Raw genomic sequence first — 18,891 nt, 5'->3', positions numbered from 1 at the left:
GATCCTAAGTGGAGGGTTTATTCAGGTCTACGCAGGATCACTTGCTGTGGAGACTCCTTCTAAACCAATTCAATGAGCACAAGGGAAGAGATTTCAGAAATTAATATGATTCACTCTCTGTCCTCAAGGAGCTTAAAATATGGTAAAGCAGGGAAAGGAGTTGTGAGACATGAACATAAATAAAGCTAAGGCAAAGGAAAAAGGGATGAGCCCAAAGGTTAAAAACTGCTTTTTCTTCATTGCCAACACTTCTTACAAAGTCGCTAAGAATGCAGAAGATTCACCAATATGTTAAGCCCCCAGGGACAGAAATCGCTTATCTGATCGTAGTATGCTGTGAGCTCCTTCCTGTCTTTCAGACTTGAGGCCCAGGGGGTCCTGTGCTCTGGCTTTCAGAGGTTTAGATTTCCTCACTCTGAAATAGCAGCCTATGTACAGGTCATGTGGCCTCACATTGGCCCCAAGTGGATAACCCAAGGCCCCGGGAAACATTCTTCTCTTAAAATAAATAGTATTCTTCTGTCTAAAGCTGTGTGAGGATGCTAGCTAAATAAATAGTGACTGCTCTGTTGGCCTCAGCAGGAGCATTAAAACTCATTGCTATGGAGAAAAAAGCTCATCATTTAAAAAAATGAAATAAATTATGTTTCAAGATGGAGTCTTTCCTAAGCAAATAAAAACAGTACTTTAAAAAAAATCACCATAGTAATACTTGCCATTGGAAAAGAAGCAGAGAAAATCATTATGGGACACTAGATGCAGAATATTAGAAAGAAACCGAGGAAGGCACAGAATCCACAATAGTTGGAGAATGTTCACTGGAGCTTTACTTCCACATTTGTTTTCTCTTCCATCTACCCTCTTTCATATTTTTCAAGTTTTGTCACTTCCACCTCCACAATCTTTCTTGAGTTAATTCAGTTCAATCCAGCAAGCATGTAGTAAGTGCCAGGCAGTGTGTCAGGAACTGGGGAGACAAAAAAAAACCAGAAAAGAAATAAAAGCTGCCTTCAAGGAGCTCACTTTCTGTTAGAGGGAAGGGTGACTGACAACACATGTACAGACAAGTACATTCAGACTAGAGCTTTTCCCTTCTCTCTCTACTCATGTGCATCCCCTAGCTCAGGCCCTCTCCACCTGCCACCCAGACTGTTATAATGGCCTCCTAATTAATCTTCAGAGTCTCCCCTCTCCTTCCGTCTTCCACATAGCTGCCAAAATAATGGTCTTGGGGCACAAGACTGACCCGGCCACTGCTTTACTGCAGATCCTTTGGGTTCCTGTGGCTCTGAGGGAACCCTTCCAAATCTGTGTCTGACCCACTTTCCAGCTTTATTTTACATTGTTCCTCTTAATATACAACATTCCAGCCGAGTGGAAAGAACTCCCCCCCGCCCAGTTTCACCTTGCCCTCTCTCTCATTTGCAGGCAGGTTCACGTAGGCCAACACTTGCGCATCTCCGTCTCTTGAAATATTTCTCTTTCTTCAAGCCCCATCTCTGGGAGGTGGGGAAGAGTCTTCCTTCATTAAGCCTGCTCTGAAACTTCCACAGGCTCTCTGCCCCCACGTCCTTCAGATTTCTCATAACACTTGTTGTTGTTATTGTTATTCAGTCATTTCAGTCATGTTCTACTCTCTGTGACCTCATTTGGGATTTTTTTTTGCAAAGATCCTGGTGTGGTTTGCCATTTCCTTCTCTGGCTCATTTTACAGATGAGGAAACTGAGGCAAACAGGGTTAAGTGACTTGCCCAGGGTCACACAACTAGTCAGTGTCTGAGGCCACATAGTGTTCCTGACCCTAAGCCTGGTACTCCATCAGCTGTGCCACCCAGCTGCTGCCAGCAATGACAGCAAATTTCATCATTTGTGTATGTTTCTCATCCCCAGCCTGTCTCTTCCACACCGCCTCCACTGCCAGCTATAACTTCTGGAGAATTGGACTGCCTTTCTTGTATCTTTTTATTCCTAGCACTCTTTTATATGACCCAAGCACTTAAAACTTTTGATGGCTTGAACTGGAGTGAGCTACCTAAGTTAATGTATGTAAAGAGCCATCTGCTATCGATGTAAGTTGTTATTGATCTGCTTACACTTTACTCCCCACCAAATGTTCTATGATCCAGCAACATTGGACCACCTGAACTTTCTCCAACTCAGTCTTCTCTCTCTCCTCTCGAAGCATTTGTATGCTCAGCCCACTCACCTCTGCCTTCGTTTCCCTGGCTTCCTTCAAGACTCAGCTCATAACCTGCCTTCTGCAGGAAATCTTTTCTACGATTCCCCCACCAGTGATAAAGCCTTCTCTTCTCTGATTGCCTTCCATTAACTCTCTGTGTATCTTGTGTATACATATTCATGTGCATGCTGTCTTCTCCATTGGACCATAATGTCCTTGAGGGCAGGGACCATCTTTTTGCCTTTCCTTACATCCCCAGCACTTAGCACAGAGTCTAGCATATGGTAAATTCTTAATAAATTCTTGTTGACTGACTCAATTATGTTAATGTGTTGTAGATCAATTTTTGTAATAATGGCCTTATTTTTCTGTAGTAACAGGGAGTTTTTTTTTAAACTATAGGCATCTTGGAAGTCATTATCATGTACCATTTCTTCCTATTATTTAATCTTGAGAACAATGTTGAAACTCTCTAAGGACATCTGAAATCTCTAAGTATTTATTTGTCAAAAATACTCACTTGGTACTGACATCAGTCCAAGTACAAAAAAGACATTAGCGAACCTGTTACTATTTTGGCTTTTTCTTGATACTATAATAGCCTGATATTTTTATCATGTTTAATTTCAGTAAAGAAATAATTTTATTTTTCTCAGTCATTAAAAATAATTAAAGTGAAATTCAAGTGTTGATTCATCAGTAAACCATTTAAAATATACATATGGCACATTTAACAGTTCTGGATAAATAATTATTTCAGTGTCCTATCAGTAATAACTCCTACTAAGTCTCTCATTTGTTAAGAATGTCAGTTAACTGCCATTTGCCAAGAGAATGTATCTTTATAGGCATATATTATAAGCAAAGGTCACCATTTGTTGGCATTAACATTCTTTAAAGAAGTAGTTAATGAATGTATTCTAACTTTATGCTAGGTAGAAGACTAATTCTGTAAGGTATAAAAAAAAAGATATGCGTCCATGACCATAGAATCTTAAGACTGGAACATGAATTCTTGAGAAACCCAGTCCCACATTTTATAGAGAAGGGAACTGAAATTCACAATGGGATTGATTCCTGACACATTTTGTTGTGGTGGAGAGAGCAGGATTCCCAGGCTCTCCTCCTACCTCTGCTGTGTATTTGTTCTGTGACCTTGGGGAAGTCAGAGACTTTGTCATCATCTGTAAAATGAGAGGGCTGGATGAGATGATCCCTAAGGTCCGATGTTCCCCTGATCTCCATGGTTCTGCATATATGGCTTCAGGAGCAAGTTTTCACTAAGGCGATTGGTACTTGGACAGAGTGTGTAGGGCTGCCACCCACTCTGTGAGTACCACCTTGGAATCATAGAAATTGTGTGATTATTACTCCCAAAAGATGATCTGCTTAGGCAAGAAGTCTCAGGTGATCTTGAGTTTGTGCAGCCAAATGAGATAATACATGTAAAAGTGCATTGCAGACCTTCACAACATAAATGCTAGCCATTTTGTTACGATCTACATCCTTCACCATAAAAAGTGTCTTTGTCCCTGTGTTGGGAAAAATCCCAACATGGCAAGCTTCCAAGAACTCTGATAGCCCTCTCCCTAGATCCTTCTTCCCACTTCATTGACCCCTCCTGTTTGTCTACTACATGGAAGAAGCATTTTGCTACACTTCTCAAGCTTATCCAAATTTTCATAGACATGAATCATACCTAGTTCCTATCCAACCTTATTATATATGCTCTTTGTAATAATTGCTACTGAGAAATCTATCCCACTCCCCCCCATCCTTAAGAGGAAAAAATGAAAAATTATTTCTAGGGAAGGAAAGAAAAACATGTTTTAAGAGAAACATATTCTATCTCATTACGTGTTTGTATTTTTTTTTAGGATCATCAGGCACAGGAGGAGTTGGAAAATTTAATCCTCTCTTTAAAGTAGATTTAAAAATAGGAGATTTTACTTCAGCAAACCAGATGCAAGAACTTTAAAATATAAGTGATGAAAATTCAAGTGGCCAACTATGCAATCTTTAATATCACATTATGTATTTCTGTTTTGATTTGGGGGAGTGTGGTTTAGATTCAGAGGGTGATCTTTTCACCCTGGTGGTGAAGAAATATGTTTTCTAAATGCATTCCATGACTGGCAGAGTCACAAAGCTAATCATGTTACTGGAAGACTCCATGAGTTTTGTAATATTAATACCAAATTATTTCTAACAATGTTATCTTTGTATATTTGATGTTCTATTTCCTATTGACTAATCGGTACTGATATATTCTTCAGAGTCTTTCTCCAAAAGAAAAAAAAAAGAAAAATAAAATCAAACCAATAAAAAGAAATCATTTTGTTGAGTTTAATTGAAATTCTATTGTCTCAACATAAAACTCCTCACAGTGGATGCTGTGAAACTGACAAGTTTGAGACCTGGTGAAAAAGATCTGCAGTCTCACCATTAGGGTGTCAGTGACCTGAAGATGGTAGATTTCTGAACCCCCCTATTCAGGAGCAGAGCACTTTGAGCCAGAAATCTTCTGCCCTCACCTTTCTCTAGGGTCCTAGGGGAGCTAAAGAAGCCATCACTGGCATGGTCCATGCAGGCCTAAATCGAGGGAAACAGATTGCCCTCTGCTAGGATTTAGGGCTCTACTCAGCTGCCATGGAACCCACATTTATAGAGGTGTGTGCAGGGCACTCTGTGCAAGTGACTCTGCTAGTTGTTACAGGGGATACCTCTTTTCCTCTTCTTTATCATGATCCTTTCCCCTAAGGAACTTATAGGGCAATACTGAAATTACCAAAGATAGGATGGAGAGGACAAACCTAAACCAGATGCTCAAATCATCGGTGAAAATGGAAATAGATACTAGAAGACAGTAGATGATGGTAATAACAAGGTGGAGAGGGGGGCTATAAGCAATGAGCTGGAAATCAGTGGTATGGAAGTAGTCCTGGGGAATTAGAAGTAAGTTGGTGGTGACAGAACCAAGACTCGTGGTGTTAGCAGTAGTCCCAATGGATCTCTCCCTCCTCCCATGTAAGATGAAAAATACCAGGAGGGGAAGAGAGAGTTATGTGATTAAATGATCAGCAGCACATTAACGACATGACTAAGGCAGCCTCATGTAGTCCATAGAGGATTGACCTTAGAGTTACAAAGACCTAGACTCAGGAAGGCTTGTCTGTGACATGTGCTGGATGTATAGCCATGCAAATCATCTACCCCATCAGTGTTCCAGGCTACTCTTTAAAAATAAAAATTGCCTAGTCTCATCTGTGGAAGGAGTTTACACACTGAGAATTAGCCTCACAAATGAAATCTCAGAACAAGGTGGAAAAAAACACTCTATGGCAAAAGGCCCCTGATGAGTACCCAAAATCAAACTAACATGAAGATGTAGTATCTCTGAAATAATAAGTCAATGAGAAATAGTATATGGCTTAGAAAACTCTTATTTTTTTATACTCATTTTGAGGAATAAATTCCATAGTGCAAAATTTATATACCTATCTACTTGATCATAGAACTTTTGTTGTTCAGTCATGACCTGGGCATGTAAGACTGACCTTCCTGAATTGAAATCTGACCTCAGACATTTACTAGCTGTGTAACCCTGGGCTAGTCACTTAACCCTGTTTGCCTCAGTTTCCTCATCTGGAAAATGAGCTGGAGAAGGAAATGGCAAACCGCTCCAGTTTCTCCGCCAAGAACACCCCAAATGAAGTCATGAAAAGTCAGACACCACTGAAAAATGACCGGATGACAACAATAATATTCCATTGCATTCATCTACCTCAGTTTGTTTAGTTATTCTTCAACTGATGGATATTTATTTTGCTTTGAACTCCTTGCAATAATAAAAAAGTTTTGGTGTATGTGGAGCCTTTTTTCTTGTCCATTACTTCCTTAGGGTATATACCTAGCAGTGGAATTCTGATGTCAAAGGATATGGTCTTTCCTCCCTTATGTTACTAATTAAGCCTAATTATCCCAGGGAAGAATCCTTCCCAGACCAATCAGGCTTTTGCTTTTAGAAACTGGTTAGACCTTCAATAATAATAGTGTAAAAAGACTTTTCAATGCAGGGTATTCTTTTGAATTTTATAGTTAAAGAAGGATCAATAAGAGTGTCTCCTTCAAATTAGGCCAATTATTTCAGATTAAAATACGGACCTAATATGATTTTGTAGTAGCCTAAAGAGAGAATGGGGCAGAGGTGGAGGAAAGGAACCTACCTCAGTATGGTTCCAGGGAGAAAACTCAAGTTGCCAGTATCAAAAAGAAAAAGAATTCCCAATGATTGAAGATTCAATCAAGGAAATTAGAAACCGTTATGCTTGCTTATAAAACTGATAATTTAGATGAAACCTATAACTATTCTCTTTTTTTAATCAATAAGCATTTATTAACTGACTACTATGTGCCATACATTGTGGATCCAAAAAAGAGGTAAAAAAACAGTCCCTCAAGGAGCTTAAAATATTTTTTTTAGTATTTGCTGATTTCTTTTCCTCCGCACTTAATAGTATTTTTTTCCAATTACATGAAAAGATAGTTTTCAACATTCACTTTTGTAAGATTTTGAGTATTTTAATGACTATTCTCAAAAACAAAATTTCTAGATTTATAGAATGAGAAACAGAGAATTCCAATAACAACTTCAGGAAAAGAAATTAAATGAGCTAGAAACAAACTTCACAAGAAGAAAAAATGGGACAAGATAGATTTACAAGTTAATTATATAGAACACCCAAAAGACAAATGATTCCAATATTACATAAACTGTTTTTGAAAATAGGAAGAGGAGATACTTCTAAATTCCTTATAGGATATAAAAGGTGTTCTTGGTTACCAAAACCAGGTAGAGACAGAGCCAAGAAAGAAAGATATAAACCAACATCTCTACTGAATATTGATCTAATAAATCTAAATAAAAGATTAGCAAATAGTCCACAGCAACAGAGTTAAAAAATTATTTGTTATTATCAGGTTGGATTTATACCAGGAATGCCAGATTGGTTAAAGATAAAGAAAACTATAAATATAATAGACCATATTAATAACAAAAACCACGTGGTTGTATCAATATATGTTTTAAAAGCTTTTGAAAATTTCAGTACTCATTTCTGTTTAAAAACTCACTAAAAAGGCTTAGGAATAAATAGATCTTTCTTCAGTGTGGTAAATAGTATCTATCCAAAGCCAGGAGCCAGTATTATATATGTTGGAAATAAATTAGAATCCTTCCTAGGGAATGGGGGGAAAAGGGAATAAAATCAGAATTTCCATTATTGGTATTGATTAAAAAAAGAAATTAAGCAAAGTACCCATCGCCACCCCCAACCCTGAAGTTTACCTGGGTAGTTCCCCAAAGGCTTGCATATGTGAAAGGAGACATAACTCTATCTGGGGTGGGGAACCTGGGACCTCGAGGCCACCTGTGGCCCTCTAGGTCCTCAAGTGCAGCCCTTTGACTGAATCCAAACTGGAGGCCACATGTGGCCTCGACGCCGCAGGTTCCCCACCCCTGCTCTAGATTAACTGAGACACCTTTAAACCTATGGCCTTGCATACACCACATAGGAGGGAGCTGTGACTTTGGTTTAGCCAAAGGACTGCAAAGGAGAAGAAAAGGCTTGAATTTTGAATAGCAAATGGCAGCTCTCCCCAGAGTTGCAGGCATGTAGGGAAAGCCAGCCCCAGTGTCCCCTGATGTCCAGCTGCTGCATACTCCCCACCCCCAAGACTGGTAAGAGAGGACTTCTTGGGTGAGAATATTCTTTCCCCAGTTGAGCTGAGGTTTCACCTTGCTCCTAAACTGAACTTCCCATTTACCCTTGAGTATTCTGTTGTCTAAACTAATCTGTGTAATTCCTTCCACTTCTGTTTGGAAATTTTATAAATTTTACACCTTACTTGGATAAATGTTTGCTTGCTATCCCTGATTGTTTTATGTATAATGATCATTTGTGGGTATAGTGTTGACCTGGATGCCATATAATAGATTCAATAAGTGATCAGTACAGAGGACAGCCTCTGGGATGAAGGTGATAGAGAAAACAATGGACCATCCCTCCATAGCATCTATATCTACCAAGTTTTAAGCCAACTGAAGTAATAAATGGGAGAGGTAAGTAAGGACCAGAGTGTGTTATACTTAACATTCATCCATCCCTAGATTCACAAGAACCCAACTTTACAAGGCCAGGAATGAGAAGAAAAGAAAATGGAAGAGGGATTGTGTGGCCTGCCTGTTCCCTGTGTCTGTCTACCCCTGGAGTTCAACTTCTATCCACTACAGAAGGGTCACATAAGCCTTCTGCCCAATGGAGCACACCATTGCATCCATTAAATATGAAGCTACATTACAGAAGGGATAAGCATAATCAAAGAAGACACAAAATTACTGCTTTTCAGAGTTAGCATGACAGTCTAGCTCAGGGGTAGGGAACCTGCAGCCTTGAGGCCACATGTGGCTCACTAGGTCTTCAAGTGGGGCCTGTCGGCCTGAAAGTTTGTTTAAAGGAGGCAAACAGGCTAGGTGATATGTAAATCCATATTGTTTATTCCCTTAAAGCTAGTGGATACATACATGTATGGAGCCAGACAAAATCTGACTGCCTGAACAGAAGAATGAGAAGTTTTAGATACATTTCTAGTCCCAACTCAGCATGTCTGTGTTACTTCAATTTTTTGATCTCCACGTATGTTTAATCATGATACAAGAAAAGGACTTTTCTAAATTGAATAGGTTGTAAATACAATAAGATAAGAGAGTTGACAAGGGTCAATTGAAACTACAACCCAGCATTTCTGTGTTTGATTTACCATTAACATTCCATAACACAGTATATGCCCATAAAATATTAAGCAAGATAGTTTCTTGGGTTAAGGGTCTCATCCTCAATGGCTAATAGACAGAGGAAATAATGCTCTTAAGTCAGCCTGATCTGGCCTTGTTGACATAGGAAGAGATATTCTCTGAGTTTACTCAGATAACAAAGAGGTTGTTAGGTTCAGACTCTTCTTCTGGTTAATCAGTTCAGGCTCTTCCTCTGGTCAATCAGTTCAGGCTCTGACCCTTATTGAAGTTACTAAATTGATATTAAATGATTATCAGACCCTTTGACTGAATCCAAACATTTGGAGTTGAGGCCACAGTTTTCCCACCCCTAGTCTATTTAGAGAACCCAAAACACTCAATGAAAAGTTAATTGAAAGAATTGATAACTTCAGAAGCATACTACCCACCTCCTGATAGAGTGATGATACAGTAGAGTTTCAGAAAAAGACATATTTTCAGATATGACCAATGTGGGCATGTTTTATTTGACTATGCATGTTTGTTAGGAGAGGATTGGTTTTGTTTTTCCAATATTGGAGGGGAGATGAGAAGGACAAGTGATAAGTTGTCCAAAAATAAGAGGATAAAGGAAAGAAATTCACTGAAGATTGAAAAGATAGACAATAGACAAGCAAGACAGTTTGCAAGGCTGTATCTTGAAGCTATTCTATACTTAACAAGGAAAAGCCAGCTGGCTTTAAGATGATTCTGTTTCATGTACAATCTCAGTTCTCTCTACCACTTTCTAGGTGGGAATGCTCATTTTATTTGGTGTTGATGAGGTTCAGAATAATTTTTTAAGAGTAGCCAATGAGTTCTTAGTGCCTTCTAGTTCCTTTCCGACAATCCACTCCCCCACCACTCCCCACTTCCAACAGAAGTCCCTACTAATGTGTTTAAATCACTTGGAGCCCTCTGATGACTATTGGGCTCATGCCCAACAAATTGCTAAGGAAGAGGCCTGAATAATATCCGTCAAGAGGGCTTTGTTTGGCTGCTTCAACTAAGGTAAGTCTAGGATAACTACTTAACACATTGCATAGGAAAATCATTGTTTTATCACTGATACTAAAATTTGACAAGCAAAATCCCACTGAATTTTATAATTTCCTCCTTCACTTTACACTTGCCTACTATTTCTCCCCAGGTCCAAGAAAAGTGTCAGCAAGGGATATTTATTCCTCCAAGGATTGTTGAAATACATGGTGTCTCCTTGTTCCTTTACCTACAAGAAAGGACAAATTTAAGGTACAAAATGCTACCACGAAAAGTGCATAGTGGATGACTGTCTCTCCCCCACTCCACCTAAAGAGCTTTTGCCAACAACATTCCAGGGATGTGCTAGGAATGTTGGCCAGGGATGGGATAGATCTCTGTAGGAAAGGCCAGCTCTAGAGGACAGCCCTGAGCAGCCCAGACCAGGTCTAGAATTTCCAGGTTCTTCTCAAAGGTGAAGTAACCTGGCACCTTTAGGACTTTTATAGAATTTCAGAAATTGGCACAGTGGAAAGACCACTGGATTTGTACTTTAGGTGACTTTGGAAAAGGTTTCAGGTTCTCAGAATCCTCATCTGTAAGATGGCCAGCTCCAAAATTTTGATTCTATGATTATTAAGAAGAAACTACCTCTGAACGGGAATACTTTGTATAATATCTTTTTTTTGGCAAAGCAACCAGGATTAAGTGACTTGCCTAGGGTCACACAGCTAGTAAGTGTCAAGTGTCTGAGGCTGAATTTGAGCTCAGGTCCTCCTGACTCCAGGGCTGGTACTCTACCCACTGCACCACCTAGCTGCCTCTTACCATGGTTACCTTGCACCAATTCTAAACCATCCTTTCTGCCACTCCTATCCACTTCTCTCCAGATTTTCTCTTACTATCATCCTGATTATCTTAAATACAACTTTATCTAACCACTTTTGTCCCACCTTTTCTGGTCCAAATATTATCATCTCTGGGAAAGAAAACAGAGATGATAGAGAGCTGAGCCACTCTATCTTCGTCTCCTTGATTTGCCTTAATAATAATTTCATCCTTCACAAGTCAGAGAAGCCTAGGAAGGAACCTTCTATTCTGGACCCAATTGTTATCAATGAGGAGGAATTGGTGGCTGGGGCAGGAATGATGGGGATTGAAAAGGATGGAGCAGAAGGGGCCAGTGCTTAGGAGCCATTGTAGGAGCGTGTGCTGTCTCTAGCCAGAAGCTGGCCATTTGAAAATGTGAAACTGTGGCCTAGACGTCCAGATTCTGTTCTTCAATACTTATTTCTAACTATGTTTCCAAAATCTGCCTGTCTTTCATGAAGCCTTCATATACAGTTGGCAGTGCAATGAAAACACCACCAGGGTGCCTGTCTCATTTTCTTGCCAAATTGAATTGTATTGAGTTGTAATCCACACTCTCGGGTGGCGTTCATTCAAAGTGTTACCTAGACACACTTCTGTACTTCTGAGGTTGATTTTTCTTTTCATCCAACTGTCAGACTTTACCATTACCCTTATTTGATCACTGTTAAATTTCACACCCTGCCCCTAGGAATTTAGTCCACTCAGCTTTGGGATTCTGCCCTGACTGGTAGATAAGTGAAAACTCACCTCAACCCACAATAACTAGCCAGTCCCAGACCATGTTTCACTTCCTCACCAGCCCTCCACCAGGACACCAAAAGCTACAAAGCATAGGCATCTTGCCATCCACTTTGACACCTATGTATGTACCACCCCCACCCCATGTACTTTTCATTTTTTGCTTTATGGATATACTCATGACCCTGTCTCCTACTTGCTTCAACCAACCCTCCCTTCTCTGGCCATCTCTTCGATATATGTACTTCTCCTCCTAGGAGACTATAAGCTCTTTGAGGGCAGGGAATGTCTTCCTTTTGCTTTTTTATCCCTAGCACCTAGTAGTATAGTGCCTGGCACAATAGCAGATATTTAATAAATGTGTTCTTTTTTGATTGATTGCAGGAAGCTGACTATTCTTTTACTCTTGGTTTTAACTGTTAGATCTAGCATTCTTGGTCTAAAGGTCATCCTTTTTAGCTGAACAAAAAATCCAGAAGAAAAATAGGAACTAAAGAGTTCTGCTTTCTCTCCATCATCTATTGTTAATTAAAAATGAAAAGAAAAGGTAATCTATCAAGAAACATGTAAGAAAAGAAAAACAGGGAAAAAAAGATGAATTTTTAAAAGAGTGATCAGGATCTTGTAAGAATAGTGTTAGAAGTGCTGAAACTCAGAATGAGCTGAGGCTGGAGAGGAATCCAGACCAAGTAGTTGTCAGGTAACCTAGGATCTTCCTTTTGCCCCCAACAGATTCAAACAAGCCTGCTTATTGTGCTTAGCATTCTGTTCCAGCCTCAGTTCATTTGAAGCTTGAGGATTTCTAATACTAGTCTTACAAGACCCTAGGGAACACTTTTTTATTCATCCTCTCTTTCTTGTTTTTCTTTTTTTAAAAAAATGTGTTTCTTTTTAGATTAAATTTCCTTTTCATGTTCAATTACGAACATCTGCCTTCTCTCTTCCACCTCTCCCATCACCACTGAAAGAAGAAAAAGAAAAACAAAATCCCTGCTACAAATACACATAGTTGAGCAAAAGAAAATTTTCGACACTGGCCGTGTCCAAAACTACATGTCTCACTCCATATCTCTAGTCCACCACCTCTCTGTCAGGAGTGGGGGATGGGGAGGGGCAAAATTCTAAATTGCTGGTTTTCTGGAATCATGATTGATCAGTGGATTGATCAGAGTTCTTAAGTCTTTCAAAATTGCCTATTCTTGCAATATTGTTGTCATAGTAGAAATTGTTCTTATCCTGCTCACTTCACTCTACATCACTTCAAGCGACACCTGCATTCACCACTCCTTCCTCATTGGTATCGACTTCTACTTTTGCTCCCCACCCCCATCCCCACCAAAGTCTAGGACTGAGTCTTTGATTAGCTCTAGGTATACCTGTACTGCTGGTCTACTTCAGAGCTCTGGGCACCAAGTCTGTGATCTTAGCTTCCCCCTGTTCCACAGATTCTGACCTGGACCTTTGTCTGAAGGTCAAATTTGTTATCTTGGGCTGAAAAGATAACCCACTATAGGTTTTCCTTCTATTTCCCACTCATTAACCTATCTGATGTTCTTTTTAGATCATTATTGGAGTAATCGAGGGATGAGCTGAACTGGACCATTTCTTCCTATTTTTCCGTCTTGCCTGGTCTCTTCTATATGTTTTTCTAAAAATCTAAGTTGGCTGATATATCTCAGTGAATCCATATTGGTCTATTTAGACAGTTACTCATTTTTCCCCTTCATTGAAATTGTTTCTGTTTCTGTCCTCGGAATCATTCTTGAGAGTTCCCCATCACTCTTGGGCCAACTTTTCCTAAAGAACATTAGGGCTTGGCATACTACTTATTCTTCTCCTGGTCTCTTTTAAAGTTCATGATTATGGAAGTGGTATCTTTATTCTACCCTTTCCTGATAAACCCCTATCTAGTACCTTTTAAGAAGGCTATTGACAAGCTACAACATGACTAGAGGAGCCCAACAGCATGGTGAAGAGACTTGAGGTCATGACATATGAGGACTAGACCAAGGAAAAGGGGATGTTGAGTCTTGCAGAGAGATTTCCTGGAACCAAGGTACCTGTCTTCAAGTATCTGAAGGACTCTCATGTGAAAGAAGAATTAGATTTGTTCTGCTTGGTCCAAGAGAGCAGAACTAAGTGCCAGGTAAAAGATACAAGCAGATTTAAACTCAATGGATGGAAGATCTTCCCAATTCTGAGAGCTGTCCATAAGCTTCATGGGCTTCAAGAGGTAACAGTTTCTCCCTTACTGGAGATATTTAAGAAAAGGTTGGAGGATCACCTGTTAAAAATGTTTTAAAGGGGCTTCCTGTTGAGGGACAAGTTGAGATAAATGACCTCTGAGGTCCCTTACATCTCAGAAATACTCTCAAAAATTCTATAATTGTTCTGATTCTCAAAAATCAATAAAAATTATTAAAATAATTTTGACAATCACCATTGACAGTTGACTTCTGACTATATACACATACATGCACACATACATACATATGTATATGAATATATAGATATATATCTTTAATCCTTTGGTTCAGTAAGAAGCAGTGATCATTTATCCAGACTTTAAGGTTTTAAAGATATATTTGTATATATGTGTGTGTGTGTGTATATATATGTATATATGTATGAATGTGTGTATATACATATATGTATATATACATATCTATATCTACATACACACGTACATATATACATATATACATACATACATATATATACGTATATATGTATACATCTGTAATCTCATTTGAGCGACAACCCTGTGAGGTAAGTGATATGATTGTTGCCATTTTACAGATGAGGAACTTGAGGGTAAGAGAGGAAAAGTGACTTGCTGGCAGAAGACTCATAGGTCTTCCTGCCTCTGTCTTCAGTGTGTTAGTTACTGAACATCTAGCCCCCAGTTACACATCTCCTTTGGCCAATATCCTTGCTACTTCTATCACCAAAGGTTGTCTGTCTTCACTAAGCTCCAATGACTTTGTGTACCTGCCTTGATGTAGTTGTCTATATCACTAATCTTGACACAATAATCTATCTCTTTTTGTTGGACTCTGCCTCATATGGTAAGGTTTCAGCTTCCCAGTGAGGTTATAAATATGGAGGTCAAGAATCATATCTTGTGCTCCATTTCTATTTCCTATAGTGCCTAGTGCAGGGCTGGACAAATGGGTATTCAACAAATTGATTCATTACATTGAATCAAATCTCTGCAAAATGCACATAAAATAGGAGAATAAGTAGTTAAACTTCATCAAAAATTCAGTCAGAACCAAAATCATGCAAATTTTTTAAAGGAGAGACTTCATTGGAACCCATTCTTTTCTATCTCCAGGATTTCATGAGTCTTATTTTTCCCTTGTTGACAACATAAAAACAAACCTCAATTAACAAAGGGGTCATTATCTTTTATGGGCTAAATCATCATATTGTTTTAGTTTATGGCAATGCATATCATTTACAAAGAACATATGTCCCGCTTCAATAAAAATTTACTGAAAACCAGACCTCCTATAAATTCATGCATTATAAAAAGTATTTGTCGGTTTGCATCTTTACCCTCCCTTGTTTTTTTTTTCCTTCTTCTTTTTTGAAACTGGAAAGAACACCAGGGTTTCTTGGTTATTTTAATTCTCCACCAGAGAAGGCTTCAGGCAGTGGGACAAAACAGTAAATCAACACCGGGCCAAATTGCAGCAATGGGACTTTATGATGATGCTTTCATGATGCTGTGATGCTTCCCTCCTTGCCCTCTTGGCTTGTGATCTTGTAGAGATGCTGACTTGTATTATGCTGTCTGCCAGAATGAGTGTCTTTTCATCTAGTAACATTCAGTGTCTTGAACACTGTCCAGGGCAGCTTGGCCCTGACTCCTCCTTCTGGGCATAACTTGCCTGTCTCTACCACTGGTTAGTCTGAGGTGAGGCAGCAAGCTGTGTCTCTGGCTAAGTCTGTGTCTTTCCCAGCATTATTCCTATATTAGGAAGGCAGAATTTATGATTTCAAAGAGAATCTCATATGTGCCTAAAAGGTCCGGAACCGCAGGATATAAGGAATTCTCTAGGCAGAAGGCAGGAGAACTAAAGCATGTATTTACACTCCACAGTAACAATCCCACAAACCAGCGTCCCCATTTTGATATTTTCATCAAAAGCTTCCAGGCCCAATAAGTCCGCCTCACAAGAGTAACTAGGAGGCCACAGAGAAGCGAGATGGTATAAGGCAAAATTGTATACATGCTTCCCCTCTACGGTAAGAAGATTACCCACTAGCCTCTAGTCAGCTCTGCTACTGGCAGCTCAGCTTCGGCTGTAGGCGTCTCTGGCTCCAACTGGAAAAGGAAAGGAGGATCTTCAAGCTGTCCTCTCCCCTCTTATAGAGTTTTTGACATCATCAAGTGCCGCCGGAACGACCAGGGCCGATTGGTTCTTGACTTGGCCCCTCCCCCAGCGTAGACCACGTTAACACACCTCCCCTCAGCCAGCGCCACGACTCATCACACAGGAAGCTCTGGTCCTGCCCCGGAAGAGCAAGCCCCAGGGTCCAGGGAAGCTCAACGAGGCAAGCTGAGTCATTCAAAGAAAACAAAGTCCATTCTGGCTACAATTCCGGGGTTGGTGATGGGGAAAGATGACTGATGGGTGCCAGGTATACGGTTTCACATAACAGGAACTCACATCCTCCTTCCTTGCTGTATAAGCATCAAACAATCATTTTATGTCTTATCTGACATTCCATTCACTGCAGTGTTCCCTGAAGGACCCCTTTGATGTACGTCCAGCACAGAAGGACTTGATGTTCAGAATGATGACTCTGAGCCATCCTAGAGGGTCTTCTGAGTCACCAAGGGAATACCAAGTTACCTTACTATAGTTCAGTGTTAAATTATATTTTATTGCATTTTAATTATTTTAACACTGGTAATCCATGTATGGTATGCAAAGGTGTTTGATCAGTCGACCAGTCAATATGTCTTAAGTATCAGTTATACCCTGAATATTGGTAGTCTTTGGAAAAAATACAAAATTTAGAGACATTCATCTACTCTGTATATATCTTCTATTTACATATTGTTATTTACATACTGTCTCTCTCATTAGCATGCATGCTTCTTGAGGGCAGGGACCATGTTTTTGCCCTTTTTTAACCCCAATACTTAGCACAGTGCCTGGCACATGGTAAGTTCAACAAATGGTTGTTGACTGACTAACTACAACAGTACACGTCCTCTTTTCTTGGCAGGATTTGTGTTTATGCTATTTCAGTTGTAAAACAATGGTAGAATTCTGGGAAATAGTTGTGGGGGAGTAGGGAGATTTACAATCAAAAAGAGCCTGGGGCACATGGGTAGAGCTAGTAACCTGATCAAGGAGATCCTTGATCTTTCAGTGAGCTCAGTGTCAGCCAAACCCAGGCTATGGTCATAGGGGAAAAGGATAAGTTTAAACCCCTAGAAAAGAAAAGCGGAAAGTCCACTGCAGGCATGAAAGAATGGAGTGAACAAAAGCCTAGAAACCAGGAAAGATGACGATGATGATGATGATGATGATGATGATGATGATGATGATGATGATAATGATGAGAGAGAGACAGAGAGAGAGGCAGAGAGAGACAGACAGAGACGGAGAGAGAGCTTGGGAGAGGGAGAGGGAGAGGGAGAGAAATGGGAATGAGCCAATAATATAAAGTAAAAATGAAAGCAAGTTGTACAAGATAAGGCCATACAGGAAGTAAAGGGCCTTGAATGCCAGAATCTGGAGCTTATACTTAACTTAATTGGACGTCACTGAAGGTTTTTTTTTTAAATAGAAAATTAACATGATTAGATAGCAATTAGGGCAAAAACATTACTTAGGTGGCAGGCTGAAGGGTAGATTGGACTTAGGGAAGACCAGTTACTTAACTATGATTGGAGGAGAATGTTTGGAGGATAAAATGATGAGTTAAATTTTGGATATATAGTTTGAAGTGCAGGCAAGACATAAATGCAAATATATTCAGCAGGCAGACAAAAATATGGGACTGGAATTTTGGGTAAAAGTTAGTGATAGGGATTTGAGAGTCATCTATAGAGAGATAATAATTAAATCCATGGAAATGAAAAAAAAATATTGAGAGAAAGGAGGAAAACAGGGTAAAGGTGTCACTTTAAGAAATACCTATATTTAAGAGGTAGGAAGATAAATAACCAGCAAAAGAGACAAGGAAAAAGGCAGCAGGGAAATCATGAAAGGCTGCTGGACCAGAATCACCTGGAACCACAATAGTCGGCTCTAGCAGAGAGCAAGAGCATCTTGGATAAGCCAGAGCAGCCGCAGCAGCCCCCACCCCCACCCCCACCCCTGGGGTCATTAGAGGGAGGTTTGAGTTGGATATAGGGTGATGCTTGAGAAAAAAAGACTTGGGGTGATGTGACTGTTATTTTCCCAGTATTTTAAGGATGTTGTGGTCCCTGCAGGAGAAATTAGGAACAATCAGTATAAATTGCAGAGATCCCTTCTTTTACTCTTAGATTCTGTGATTCTGAGAGCTTAAGAACTGATCAAAACAGTTAGATTTTAGTAAAAACAAGACACTGCCTACTTTGTAGGTAGGCAAACATTTGGTTTATTCCTTAACTATCTTTCTCCCAGTGGAACTCCATTCTGGAAAAAGGCTTACTACAAACATTCTGTAGCTGTGTGGCCATTAGCAAGTCACTGCCCATTCTGGGCCTCAGTTGCTTCATCTCTAAAATCAGGGAGTTGGACTAGATGTCTAGGGTCTCTTATACCTCTAAATTCTATGGTCTTACAACCCCATGAAAGAATTTGGAGACCTTTTTTTTTCCAGTGCCTGATATACAATAGGTATTTTAAAAATATTCTTTGTTAAATTGATCACACAAAAGTCTCTTCTGCTGGCACAGACCTTAGAAACTACAGGATCTCTCTCTATAAAACAAGAGACTCACACAATATTCTTTATGCTAAGTTTGTTCCCTAATACTTCACTTCAAAAGGGAATCCAGGGAGGCAGACCTAATACAACTGAGTGCAGGCCACGACCCTGTTGAACTCTTCTAACACCTCCTTCCAGACAACTTTAAAATACTCTTCAAATCAAATTTTGGAGCAGCAGAGCCAACAAAAGGTCAGAGGAAGACATTTTTTCCAGCCTAAGACAACTTTGGAGGTCTGCAGGAGATGTCTGTAACACTGGGGTGGGGCAGGCCTGGAGCATGGCAGGAGCATTAGCAGTGGACCTTGGAGGTGCAGCAGTAGCAGCAGCTTCGGGGACTCTCAGCCCA

At 39.8% G+C, this 18,891-nt stretch overlaps 1 protein-coding gene across 1 annotated transcript in view; it reads left to right on the top strand.

Annotated features, from left to right (window-relative positions):
- The window catches only part of RMDN2 (regulator of microtubule dynamics 2), a gene marked incomplete at its 5' end in the record, with an annotated part of 47,926 nt that extends 43,414 nt beyond the window's left edge, over positions 1 to 4,512 (top strand). The window contains 1 exon segment of the mRNA XM_036751029.1: positions 4,057 to 4,512. Coding sequence (XP_036606924.1) covers positions 4,057 to 4,107 — 51 coding nt within the window. The 3' untranslated portion in view covers positions 4,108 to 4,512.
- Between the last annotated feature and the right edge of the window lie 14,379 nt (positions 4,513 to 18,891).

The sequence above is a fragment of the Trichosurus vulpecula genome, chromosome 3 (genome assembly GCF_011100635.1).
Source record: "Trichosurus vulpecula isolate mTriVul1 chromosome 3, mTriVul1.pri, whole genome shotgun sequence".
Taxonomy (NCBI): domain Eukaryota; kingdom Metazoa; phylum Chordata; class Mammalia; order Diprotodontia; family Phalangeridae; genus Trichosurus; species Trichosurus vulpecula.
This window is presented reverse-complemented; position numbering and strand designations above follow the sequence as displayed.